The following is a 14,063-nucleotide window of genomic DNA, read 5'->3' as shown; positions in this document are numbered from 1 at the left end:
AATAAAAAAACATTTTAGTTTTACAAATGTAACAGTGTGCATAAAATTATTAATTTCTAATTATTATTGCAGACGAAAATATTTATAATTACCAATTTTTTTGATAAAATTTGCACGCAACAAATTTTGACCTTCAACTTTCTCAACTTGATACAACTTCTATAGTGAATAACCACGGGAATCCCTTCGGAGAAATCAACCAAAACAAAAAATTGCGTTAGCTATTTCATATAAATTATATTTTTATTGGAAAATCCGCAAATACTCGTATTATTATATAATAAACCTTATTTATTAGTATAAATAAGAGTTTCCAAAATAGAGTCAGCACAATTGTCCAACCAACGACAAAACAAAAACTATTCAACGTAGACCGCAGATTTGCAAAATAAAAAAATTCAAAATGAAAGGTTACTTCATCTTCGCCATTTTGTTGATCCTCACAATCGGTACCGAATTGACTTTGGGTGATTGCCTTTCCGGAAGATATGGAGGGCCTTGTGCAGTATGGGACAACGAAACCTGCCGCAGAGTGTGCAAGGAAGAAGGACGAGTAAGTGGGCATTGCAGTGCTAGTCTGAAATGTTGGTGTGAGGGGTGTTAGCCTTTCACAGCCATTATACAATTTAATTTTATAATATTACCATGTTAGGTTAGTAACTGTTAAAATATATTTTTTGTTTTAAAATACTTGAATTTTACTTTTACGTCACGAATCTGCCATAAGAATCTTAGGCAAAAAAGCGTGTATGGGACGAATAGGTAAGAAAGAGCATAAACAATAGAATTATACTAATTTTTAACGTAGTGGTAATTATAATTACAGCTATTCGCATTGCTTTGTTTTGATGTAAGTATGTTTTATGGTTATATTGAGTATGGTGGATATTAAAATCAGAGTAAATGCAAAAATAGAAGAAATATTAAGTTGGATCACGAAAGCTACTCCTAATATAGTTTAAACAAATATGGACGGTGTTTTTGGGGATTTAAAAATTGAAATACTTAAACAAATGCTGGGAAATAATTTTTAAAGTAAAAAGAACTGGTGGTTTTCAAACGAAGCCTAACAAAAATAAAACTTGCAAAGGAAAAATTATCAGTGGTTGGCTGTATACAGTAGTTTAAAAAAACAACACAACAATTATGAAACTTCTAATGTAATTGATATAATAATTTATAAAATCATGGGAATATTCTATAGGATTACAAAATTGTTCCAAACGTTTTCGGTCCTTTGAGATATTAGTGATTCGCAAGAAGCCATTTACAAAACGATATAAAAATCTTTGATTTACATTTAAAATGTTAAAGAAATCTAAAATTAAACGACATAATGTCGATGATTAAGGATTTTTGACTAAAAGTGATCATACCCTTGATCAAAAATGGCTACCACGTCTGGGTCAACTCAAAGTTACCAACTAACTTCAGTTTGACCCAGATGTAGTAAAAAATTTTCTTATTTTAATTTCATCTGCAGTCTGTAAATTAATATTTTATCTTTAAAAAAGTATATCTGGTTTTTCATGTCCAATATTTACTTCTGTCTCAAATTTACACTATGGATTATCCTTTATCCGATAGATCACACATGTTTAAATTTTTTCTTTGGTTTTTTCCATACTTATAATCAATCAATATTGCCTTTTTATTTCTCATTAAAAAAAATACAATACAATATTCTCTTTTACCGACATTTAATCTCCTTGGCACATGCCACCAAGAGGGTTGGCAAGCAAATCTTATTCTCTAATATTCAAAAAGTTATACTAAGGTTGATTCTATCTAACAAGGTTATTAAAATTAATAAATAATTAATGAAATTAATATTCATATAATTATTATACTTAGTAATAACTTAAATGTCCATATTCTGCTGAGTAAGACTTCGCACTAGACTAAACAATAATAACAATGTATAACAGTAAGGTATCACATGCATTTGAAATGAGTGAATTTATTCCTTAGAGAGAGTGAAAGCTATTTCGCTTAAATCTGGATAATAATATTAACAATAATAATAAAAAGGTACAAGCACAAGATAGATAAAAAGATATATAGCTATACGCAAACAGATTATTAATGCTAATTTATAATATTTTCTCCTATTGAACTAACACTATGTCAATCGATTTAGTAATTAAATAGGCTCACTAACCCATACCCATAACAACTAAGTTCATTTCTACCAAACCACTTAGACCTAATCTGTCTCAATACCGAACATTTTTCCAAAAATTGTATCGCATCTTCCCTTTCCTTCGTGTTACACATTGAGCAAAACCTTCTTTCCCAAAAATTTTCCATTTCGATGCGATTCGAGCGCCCTATTCTCAGCTTGACACTGTATCTCCTTTTTCTTTTTTTTTTTTTTCATACTCTCAATCGCCCTAGGCCAGCTATCTCTGCATTCCCATTCATACCTAACCTCAATACCAAATTTTTCTCCCATGCTTATCCAGTCTTTAAACCAGGCATACCTTACTCTCATCATTTCTTTCAAAAGAAATTTTAGCAACCTAACTTTTGAATATCCTTGAATTTTTTCAATATATTTTTTTATGTAAGTGCATTGTATATAGGCTGACTCTAGCAATACCTGTCTCCAAATCTAACATAAAGTTAGGACAATACCTTGGGTAAAAAAACATTTTTTTTTGTCTCAATATTTACTTCTGTCTCAAACTTACACTATCGTTCATCCGACAGATCAAACGTGTTTTTGTTTGACTATTGTTTGCTGTTTAAAATTATCTTGCTACTATTGAGTAATTGATGGATTTGGCGATTACTTGATGAAAATTAGTATTCAATAACATAACGTAAAAGAAAAGATTGGTTTAAATTTTTTGTGCATTTGGGATCTGTGTCGATTTTGCCAGCCACATTTCTAAAAATGAACGCCTAGCTAAACCTACCCTACCATACACCAATACTAATTTAATATATTTAATCAATAATCAAGGATACCAACCGAACAAGGATAACCTAATCGAACAATCAATGATAGGGAAGCGAAAAAAAAAGTCGTTCAGGGTGACTAACCTCAGAAAAGGGGTATTATTACCTGCGAAAAAAACAGAGATAACTTAAAGCTAGACCTAAGCTAAAGTTGCAATTTACAAGACATATCAAAACTTGGAAGAATCCTAAAAATTGTCGGTTTTTTCCGAGCTAAACTCTAATTTCACTATTTGGGAGAGTGAGTCATCGTTTGAAGGCGTAGAAGTGGGGAAAGACGTATGAAAATCCAGTGGCGTTCACTCACTTTTATTTCAACGTTAATTATATTATATTGTTTAAATATTATTGTTCAAAATAGGCCACAATATATTTATCTGGTTTTTACTGAAGTTTCAATCTCTATATCCAAAGACCGTTTTCAAAGATATAAATTATAGTTATATTTATTTTATTTGTTTATTATTATATATTTATATATTCTTATATTATTTTCTTTTTTTTTAACTTTAAAAACGGTCTCTGTAATAGAGATCGAAACGTCAGTAAAATAAACATGTAAATAGATGTATTGTGGCTTATTTCCAACATTCTCCCTAAAAATACAAAATGCCACAAGCAAAAAGCCACAAAAAAAAAATAAATATTGCTATCATTTGTATATTTGAAAACGATCTCTTTATATAGAGATCGAAACGTCAGTAAATTAAACCTATGAATAAATATTTTGTGACTTATTCCCTACTGTCTCCTAAAAATACAAATTTTGCAGAAAGCTTACTGATGCCACCCGGTTGCCGCGGAAGTTACGCTAAAACGTCTTTTGACGTGACCCGCCCTTAAAGAGTTACACAATGAAATGTTTTTAAAACAAATTTTAAGATAGTTTCCACACCACCCAAGAGGTATGTATTGTGACGCGTTACTTTTTTTTAAATGGGTGTTCGCCAAGAGCCATATTTTCCCATTAAATAAAATACACAAAACACTTAAACAGTATAAAACAAAACAAAATAAAATCCTATAAAACAAAATAAAATTCTATAAAAACAAAATAAAAATAATTTTGGATGTAACAAAACATTGTTCTATTCTAACACAAACACTATACACACTTACTATGTTCTTCTCGTTTTTTTTTGTTTTTGGTTTTTTTATGCTGATGTTCCTAATAAACTATTAGAAAATATCATTCGCTGTCTAAATCTGAAGATGCAGTGCTGCTATCGCTGTCATTATCTTCACCTGGTGTAATTATAATTGGCTCTAGTAAAACTTCGACATGAGTGTCAAGTTCCCACATACGATATTCTTCTTTAATTATGTGGCCTATACATTTAGCCCATTTCTCTGGAGTTACATGGAGGATTGCTTGAATCAAAAGTTCCTTAACTTCGTTTAATTTGAACGTTTTGTTATTGCGTGCTACTTCTCCTTTCACTTGCGCCCAGATAAGTTCAATGGGATTAAGTTCGCAATGATAAGGTGGTAGACGCAGAACTTTAACACCATAATCTTTTGCAGTTTCATCCACAACATATTTAAGATATTCACTTTTCCTTAACCGTGCAATGTCAAGTAGTTGAATTTTGAGCATTGATTCTTCGTATGCAATCCCCTTTTCTGTAAGCCATTCTTAAATTCTCCCTTTCCGCCATGCTGTCGTCGGTAATTGTTCTAGTCTGCGGCTATGATATGGCGCATTGTCCATAACAACCACAGATCCAGATTCCAATTTTGGTAAGATTCTCTTACACCAGCGCTCAAATACTTTAGAAGTCATTTCTTCATGATAATCACCTGTTTTTTTCGACTCAAATTGAAGCAAACCATCATCAAGGAACCCTGTATTACTTCCTATATGGGTGATGATTAAACGCCGTCGCTTTCCTGATGGAACCTTTAATCCTGTAGACCAGCCTTCTATAAATGCTTCGCGTTTACTTTTTACATTTAAATCTTGCCAAACTTTTCCAACTGTATGACCTTCGTTAATCCAGGTTTCATCCAAATAAAATATTTTGCATCCAGTGCTGCGAATTTTTCGTATTTCTTTTAAATATTTTCTTCTCCACAGAATAATTTCATTTTTTTCTATTTGCTTCAATTTGAGTCGAAAAAAACAGGTGATTATCATGAAGAAATGACTTCTGAAGTATTTGAGCGCTGGTTTAAGAGAATCTTAATAAAATTAGAATCTGGGTCTGTGGTTGTTATGGACAATGCGCCATATCATAGCCGCAGACTAGAACAATTACCGACGACGGCATGGCGGAAAGGGAGAATTCAAGAATGGCTTACAGAAAAGGGGATTGCATACGAAGAATCAATGCTCAAAATTCAACTACTTGACATTGCACGGTTAAGGAAAAGTGAATATCTTAAATATGTTGTGGATGAAACTGCAAAAGATTATGGTGTTAAAGTTCTGCGTCTACCACCTTATCATTGCGAACTTAATCCCATTGAACTTATCTGGGCGCAAGTGAAAGGAGAAGTAGCACGCAATAACAAAACGTTCAAATTAAACGAAGTTAAGGAACTTTTGATTCAAGCAATCCTCCATGTAACTCCAGAGAAATGGGCTAAATGTATAGGCCACATAATTAAAGAAGAATATCGTATGTGGGAAACTTGACACTCATGTCGAAGTTTTACTAGAGCCAATTATAATTACACCAGGTGAAGATAATGACAGCGATAGCAGCACTGCATCTTCAGATTTAGACAGCGAATAATATTTTCTAATAGTTTATTAGGAACATCAGCATAAAAAAACCAAAAACAAAAAAAAACGAGAAGAACATAGTAAGTGTGTATAGTGTTTGTGTTAGAATAGAACAATGTTTTGTTACATTCAAAATTATTTTTATTTTGTTTTTATAGAACTTTATTTTGTTTTATAGGATTTTATTTTGTTTTGTTTTATACTGTTTAAGTGTTTTGTTTATTTTATTTAACGGGAAAATATGGCTCTTGGCGAACACCCATTTAAAAAAAAGTAACGCGCCACAAGACATACCTCTTGGGTGGTGTGGAAACTGTCTTAAAATTTGTTTTAAAAACATTTCATTGTGTAACTCTTTAAGAGCGGGTCACGTCAAAAGACGTTTTAGCGTAACTTCCGCGGCAACCGGGTGGCATCAGTAAGCTTTCTGCAAAATTTGTATTTTTAGGAGACAGTAGGGAATAAGTCACAAAATATTTATTCATAGGTTTAATTTACTGACGTTTCGATCTCTATATAAAGAGATCGTTTTCAAATATACAAATGATAGCAATATTTATATTTTTTTGTGGCTTTTTGCTTGTGGCATTTTGTATTTTTAGGGAGAATGTTGGAAATAAGCCACAATACATCTATTTACATGTTTATTTTACTGACGTTTCGATCTCTATTACAGAGACCGTTTTTAAAGTTAAGAAAAAAAAAAGAAAATAATATAAGAATATATAAATATATAATAATAAACAAATAAAATAAATATAACTATAATTTATATCTTTGAAAACGGTCTTTGGATATAGAGATTGAAACTTCAGTAAAAACCAGATAAATATATTGTGGCCTATTTTGAACAATAATATTTAAACAATATAATATAATTAACGTTGAAATAAAAGTGAGTGAACGCCACTGGATTTTCATACGTCTTTCCCCACTTCTACGCCTTCAAACGATGACTCACTCTCCCAAATAGTGAAATTAGAGTTTAGCTCGGAAAAAACCGTCAATTTTTAGGATTCTTCTAAGTTTTGATATGTCTTGTAAATTGCAACTTTAGCTTAGGTCTAGCTTTAAGTTATCTCTGTTTTTTTCGCAGGTAATAATACCCCTTTTCTGAGGTTAGTCACCCTGAACGACTTTTTTTTCGCTTCCCTATCATTGATTGTTCGATTAGGTTATCCTTGTTCGGTTGGTATCCTTGATTATTGATTAAATATATTAAATTAGTATTGGTGTATGGTAGGGTAGGTTTAGCTAGGCGTTCATTTTTAGAAATGTGGCTGGCAAAATCGGCACAGATCCCAAATGCACAAAAAATTTAAACCAATCTTTTCTTTTACGTTATGTTATTGAATACGAATTTTCATCAAGTAATCGCCAAATCCATCAATTACTCAATAGTAGCAAGATAATTTTAAACAGCAAACAATAGTCAAACAAAAACACGTTTGATCTGTCGGATGAACGATAGTGTAAGTTTGAGACAGAAGTAAATATTGAGACAAAAAAAAATGTTTTTTTACCCAAGGTATTGTCCTAACTTTATGTTAGATTTGGAGACAGGTATTGCTAGAGTCAGCCTATATACAATGCACTTACATAAAAAAATATATTGAAAAAATTCAAGGATATTCAAAAGTTAGGTTGCTAAAATTTCTTTTGAAAGAAATGATGAGAGCAAGGTATGCCTGGTTTAAAGACTGGATAAGCATGGGAGAAAAATTTGGTATTGAGGTTAGGTATGAATGGGAATGCAGAGATAGCTGGCCTAGGGCGATTGAGAGTATGAAAAAAAAAAAAAAGAAAAAGGAGATACAGTGTCAAGCTGAGAATAGGGCGCTCGAATCGCATCGAAATGGAAAATTTTTGGGAAAGAAGGTTTTGCTCAATGTGTAACACGAAGGAAAGGGAAGATGCGATACAATTTTTGGAAAAATGTTCGGTATTGAGACAGATTAGGTCTAAGTGGTTTGGTAGAAATGAACTTAGTTGTTATGGGTATGGGTTAGTGAGCCTATTTAATTACTAAATCGATTGACATAGTGTTAGTTCAATAGGAGAAAATATTATAAATTAGCATTAATAATCTGTTTGCGTATAGCTATATATCTTTTTATCTATCTTGTGCTTGTACCTTTTTATTATTATTGTTAATATTATTATCCAGATTTAAGCGAAATAGCTTTCACTCTCTCTAAGGAATAAATTCACTCATTTCAAATGCATGTGATACCTTACTGTTATACATTGTTATTATTGTTTAGTCTAGTGCGAAGTCTTACTCAGCAGAATATGGACATTTAAGTTATTACTAAGTATAATAATTATATGAATATTAATTTCATTAATTATTTATTAATTTTAATAACCTTGTTAGATAGAATCAACCTTAGTATAACTTTTTGAATATTAGAGAATAAGATTTGCTTGCCAACCCTCTTGGTGGCATGTGCCAAGGAGATTAAATGTCGGTAAAAGAGAATATTGTATTGTATTTTTTTTAATGAGAAATAAAAAGGCAATATTGATTGATTATAAGTATGGAAAAAACCAAAGAAAAAATTTAAACATGTGTGATCTGTCGGATAAAGGATAATCCATAGTGTAAATTTGAGACAGAAGTAAATATTGGACATGAAAAACCAGATATACTTTTTTAAAGATAAAATATTAATTTACAGACTGCAGATGAAATTAAAATAAGAAAATTTTTTACTACATCTGGGTCAAACTGAAGTTAGTTGGTAACTTTGAGTTGACCCAGACGTGGTAGCCATTTTTGATCAAGGGTATGATTACTTTTAGTCAAAAATCCTTTATCATCGACATTATGTCGTTTAATTTTAGATTTCTTTAACATTTTAAATGTAAATCAAAGATTTTTATATCGTTTTGTAAATGGCTTCTTGCGAATCACTAATATCTCAAAGGACCGAAAACGTTTGGAACAATTTTGTAATCCTATAGAATATTCCCATGATTTTATAAATTATTATATCAATTACATTAGAAGTTTCATAATTGTTGTGTTGTTTTTTTAAACTACTGTATACAGCCAACCACTGATGATTTTTCCTTTGCAAGTTTTATTTTTGTTAGGCTTCGTTTGAAAACCACCAGTTCTTTTTACTTTAAAAATTATTTCCCAGCATTGTTTAAGTATTTCAATTTTTAAATCCCCAAAAACACCGTCCATATTTGTTCAAATTATATTAGGAGTAGCTTTCGTAATCCAACTTATTATTTCTTCTATTTTTGCACTTACTCTGATTTTAATATCCACCATACTCAATATAACCATAAAACATACTTACATCAAAACAAAGCAATGCGAATAGCTGTAATTATAATTACCACTACGTTAAAAAATAGTAACCGTTCTATTGTTTATGCTCTTTGCTACCTACTCGTCCCATACACGCTTTTTTTGCCTAAGATTCTTATGGCAGATTCGTGGAGTAAAAGTAAAAGTCAAGTATTTTAAAACAAAAAAAAATATATTTTAACAGTTACTAACCTAACATGGTAATATTATAAAATAAAATTGTATAATGGCTGTGAAAGGCTAACATCCCTCACACCAACATTTCAGACTAGCACTGCAATGCCCACTTACTCGTCCTTCTTCCTTGCACACTCTGCGGCAGGTTTCGTTGTCCCATACTGCACAAGGCCCTCCATATCTTCCGGAAAGGCAATCACCCAAAGTCAATTCGGTACCGATTGTGAGGATCAACAAAATGGCGAAGATGAAGTAACCTTTCATTTTGAATTTTTTTATTTTGCAAATCTGCGGTCTACGTTGAATAGTTTTTGTTTTGTCGTTGGTTGGACAATTGTGCTGACGCTATATTGGAAACTCTTATTTATACTAATAAATAAGGTTTATTATATAATAATACGAGTATTTGCGGATTTTCCAATAAAAATACAATTTATGTGAAATAACTAATGCAATTTTTTGTTTTGGTTGATTTCTCCGAAGGGATTCTCGTGGTTATTCACTCTAGAGAAAGTTGAAGGTCAAAATTTGTTGCGTGCAAATTTTATCAAAAAAATTGGTAATTATAAATATTTTCGTCTGCAATAATAATTAGAAATTAATAATTTTATGCACACTGTTACATTTGTAAAATTAATGTTTTTTTATTCATAAATTAGCCATTTTTATACTTTGCCAGATTATTGAGGTTGATGGTAAATAACAATATATTAGAGTTAACTTGTATATAGCACCAAATACGCTATAATAAACAGAAGAAATCAACGATAAGTTTTTGTTTAATCAATAATTTACGACGTGCATATTTATTAAAGCAAGCCTAATCATTTTTCGTCAAAAAGAGATCCTTAATTGACTTAAAAAATATTAAAGGTTTTTTAAAATTTTAATATTAGTAAATCACTGCATGCAAAGCGCCAACTGGGCTTTAAAAATGTCTGAGTGAAAGCAGTCGTTTATCTGACTAATCGACAGAAGGAAGCCCATGTGATCACAATGCATAAACCAGAAAAAAAAGCATTTTTCCATAGAACTACAGACCAAGAAGCTAACTGTCAGTAGTCAGTAAAATTGATGATTTGATGACAGAAAACATTCTGATTTATATTTAACTGAAGAATATCTATCACATAAAAAGCATTTTAAGAATTCATAGAATGTATAAAAAGTTTTTTTAGTTTGTAGAGTAGTCATTTGGGCCAGCTTTTATCGAAGGCCTTCTTAGAGTGCCGTCTCCCTACGGAGGTTGGCAATCATAATGGCTATTTTTATTTTTGAACTTGCTGCTTTAAACAAATCAATCGATCTGCATTGATACCAATCACGTAGATTCTTGAACCATGAGTTCTGCCTTCGGCCAACAGATCTTCTTCCTTGAGTCTTTCCCTGTATTATAAGTCTCAAAATTTCATATTTTGGTCCCCTCATCACGTGGCCTAGGTATTCCAGTTTTTGGTTTGTATAGCGGTGATTAGTTCTGTTTCTTTACTAACCCTCTCCAGTACTTCTTTATTTGAAATTCTATCATTCCATGATATTTTTAATACTCTGCGGTATAATCAGAGTTCAAAAGCCTCGATTCTTTTTAAATTGCATTTTTTTAATGTCCAAGTCTCAGCTCCATATAATAATATTGAAAATATATAAAAATTTAGATTTTTGCACGTTAGGAGTGGCTTCATTCGTATAAATGCTGATCTGGCAATCTCTATTCGCCTGTTTATTTCTGCAGTATGACCATTGGTTTCATTGATCAAAGTTCCCAAGTACTGATATTTTTCTGCTTGTTCTATCACGTTACCATTGATTGTCAATAGGTGATGGTATATTTTGTGGTCTCTTCGTAATTAGCATGTATATTATAGTAATTCCCATCTCAGCACTATTCATACTTAAGCTTTCGATAAAATGTTGTAGATCTTCTATACTCGTGGCTATGATCACAGTGTCGTCTGCATATCGTAAGTAGTTAAATAATTTTCCGTTAACGGTAACTCCCGCTTTGATATTATTGAGCGTGTTTTGGAAAAATTTTTCAGAATATAAGTTAAACAAAAGTAGCGATAAAACTTTGCGTGGACAATAAAACAGTCTGAAATCAAAAAATTAAACTACTTTGAGATGTGGTGCTACAGGAGAATCCACAAAATATCGTGGACTGAAAAAGTAACTAATATAGAGGTGTTAAAAAGAATGAAGAAAGAATGTAAAGTCATAAAAACTGTTAAAATTAGAAAGATTCAATATCTGGGTCATATAATGAGGGGCGAGAAGTACGTATTACTTAGGTTAATTATGAAAGGGAAGATACAAGGGAAGAGAAACCCAGGACGACGCAAAATATCCTGGCTAAGAAATTTGAGAGAGTGGTTCGGTTGCAGCTCATTAGAATTATTCAGAAGCGCGGCCAATCAAATTAAAATAGCGATGATGATTTCCAACCTCCGATAGGAGAAGGAACCTGAAGAAGAAGCGATAAAACATATTCCTATCTAACTTCTCTACAGATCTTCATTTCTTCTGAGTGTTTCCCGATAATTTGAACTATGGCACTTTGGTTCCAATATAATTTTTGCACTATATTTATGATTTTACTGCCAATGCGCTAGTTCATAAGTATTGATATTAGTTTTTCATGCCTTACTTTATAGAAAGCTTTTTCGTAATTAACAATCGAAGGCCTGGCTTGTATAAAAAAAGGCTGCTTGAGCAATATCGTTTATTTTGAAGGTCATTACTGATTTAATTGACTAACCATGGGCTTGTTTTACGGTTTCACGTTCTTGTCTAAACCCAAAATGGAATCATGGAATACGGTTTTTGCTGTATATCTATAACTAGCTTAATAAGTTTTAATATTATTTTTTTCCTGTTGTAGGTACGGTGTTGTTATTGTGTTGAAAATTTGTAATATTGCCGTTATTAATTTTTTGCCAATTTTTGAAGTATCCAGTTAGTTATCAGATCGCAACGAGGGACTTTTTTTAGGATTAATTTGCCTTATTATAATATAGCTAACTTCACTGAACAGCTGCTCCGTTTATTAATGTTTATTTGATACACCATGAAAAATGCATAAAAACCTAAAGAATTAAACTGACGAACTTCTCACAGAAGAAAATTAAATAATGAACAGATGGAGAGAATATTTCCAAGAGAGGCTACAAACACACTGCTATAAGAAGAAAACAACTTGTTGAACCAAAGAATACAAGATGATAATGTAGATCTAATAACCATAAATGAGCTGCAAGAAGCTATTGCAGAAATAAAAAACGGGAAGGCACTGAGGTATGACAGAATAATAAGTAAAATGATAAAAAAAATGGGACAAAACGTAGCAGTTATTACTAAAGATATTTAAAGCCACACAAAGAGAGGAACAGATACCAATTGACTGACAGAAGGCTCAGATAGTACTGATTTATAAAAAGGGTGATAGAATGAATTGCAACAACTATAAAGGAACACTCTTAAGTACTGCCATGAAAATATACGAAAAATTATTAAAAAAAAAAACCGAAAACATTGAGAGCACACTTGAAGAATCACAAAGCCGATTCAGAAAAGGCAGAAGCACCCATGATGATATATTTACCATCAAACAAATAATATAAAAAAAAATCAGTAACAAGAAAAAAGATGTATCTGGTGTATATAGACCTTACAAAGGCTTTGAAACACGGTACCAAGACAAAAACTATGGGAAATATTAGAAAAGAGAGATATTAGTAACAAAATGATAAGGGTAATCAAGAACATAAACAAAACAAAAATATCAACTACGTCATCAGTCAAAATAGAACATCAAAACCATTTACTACAAACAAGGGTCTGAGACAAGGAGGAGGATTAAGTCCAACACTATTTATAATATAAATGTATGAGATAATTAAGAACTGTAACGTGAAAGTGAATAAAGTGGATGTGGGTTATAGACATTTCAGAAGTATTTGCCGACGATGTCGTCATATTGGCCGAAAATGAGAAACAACTACAAAGAAATATAGAAATATGGAATGAAGTGCTAAAAAAATATGGATGACAATTATTAAAAATAAAGCAAAATTTATCGTGATAGGAGAAAATAAAGAAAAAATAAAATATACATATAGAAGAAGTAAATATAGAACAAGCCTGAACCTTCCAATACTTAGGAGTAGAATTAGAAGACAACGGAAGACAGGAAACAGATATTAATAATAGAATTCAAAAAACGATGAACCTATACTATTCAATGAACAATAAATTCATAAAAAAGATTGAAATTACAAGAAAAACAAAAATTAATATGTTAACGTCAATATATATGCCAGTAAGAACTTTTGGATGGGTGTCGGGAGGTACTAATAGAACGACAAAAGAGTAAAATACAGGCAGTAGAAATGAAACATGGGACACCCGAACCCTGTACCGAGCTGGAGCACTCGCATCTCTACTAGACATAGTGAACATGTACAGAGTAGATGTTTTGGCACTGCAGGAAATGCGATGGACGGGAACAGGCATTCTTGACAAGAGAACCCACTCCATATATTACAGCTGCAATGAAAATCAACACATAGATGGAGTGGGATTTATAGTAAACCAAAGAACAAAAGGCCTAGTTATTGATTTTAAAGCCTACAGTCAAAGAATGTGCTATTTACGCTTAAAAGGTAAATTCTCTAATTACAGCTTAATTAATGCACATGCCCCGACCGACGACAAACTAGAAGACATTAAAGAACAGTTTTTCGAAGACCTAGAACAAGCCTACAGAAGATGCCCCAAAAATGACATTAAAATAGTGCTTGGTGACATGAATGCAAGAATAGGACGAGAGCATGTTTTTATGCCGACTATAGGAAGGCATAGCCTACACAACAT

At 31.7% G+C, this 14,063-nt stretch overlaps 2 protein-coding genes across 2 annotated transcripts; one reads left to right on the top strand and one right to left on the bottom strand.

The window, feature by feature from the left end:
- Positions 1-305: 305 nt before the first annotated feature.
- Positions 306-688, top strand: LOC140439384 (drosomycin-like). The gene has a single exon (XM_072529250.1). It carries the CDS (start codon positions 404-406, stop codon positions 602-604), a length of 201 nt encoding a protein of 66 aa, XP_072385351.1. The 5' UTR covers positions 306-403; the 3' UTR covers positions 605-688.
- Positions 689-9,170: 8,482 nt separating this feature from the next.
- On the bottom strand, positions 9,171-9,538 carry LOC140439376 (drosomycin-like). The gene has a single exon (XM_072529238.1). The coding sequence runs from the start codon at positions 9,456-9,458 to the stop codon at positions 9,258-9,260; it is 201 nt and encodes a 66-aa protein (XP_072385339.1). The 5' UTR covers positions 9,459-9,538; the 3' UTR covers positions 9,171-9,257.
- Positions 9,539-14,063: the final 4,525 nt, after the last annotated feature.

Source organism: Diabrotica undecimpunctata, chromosome 1 (assembly GCF_040954645.1).
Source record: "Diabrotica undecimpunctata isolate CICGRU chromosome 1, icDiaUnde3, whole genome shotgun sequence".
NCBI lineage: Eukaryota > Metazoa > Arthropoda > Insecta > Coleoptera > Chrysomelidae > Diabrotica > Diabrotica undecimpunctata.
This window is presented reverse-complemented; position numbering and strand designations above follow the sequence as displayed.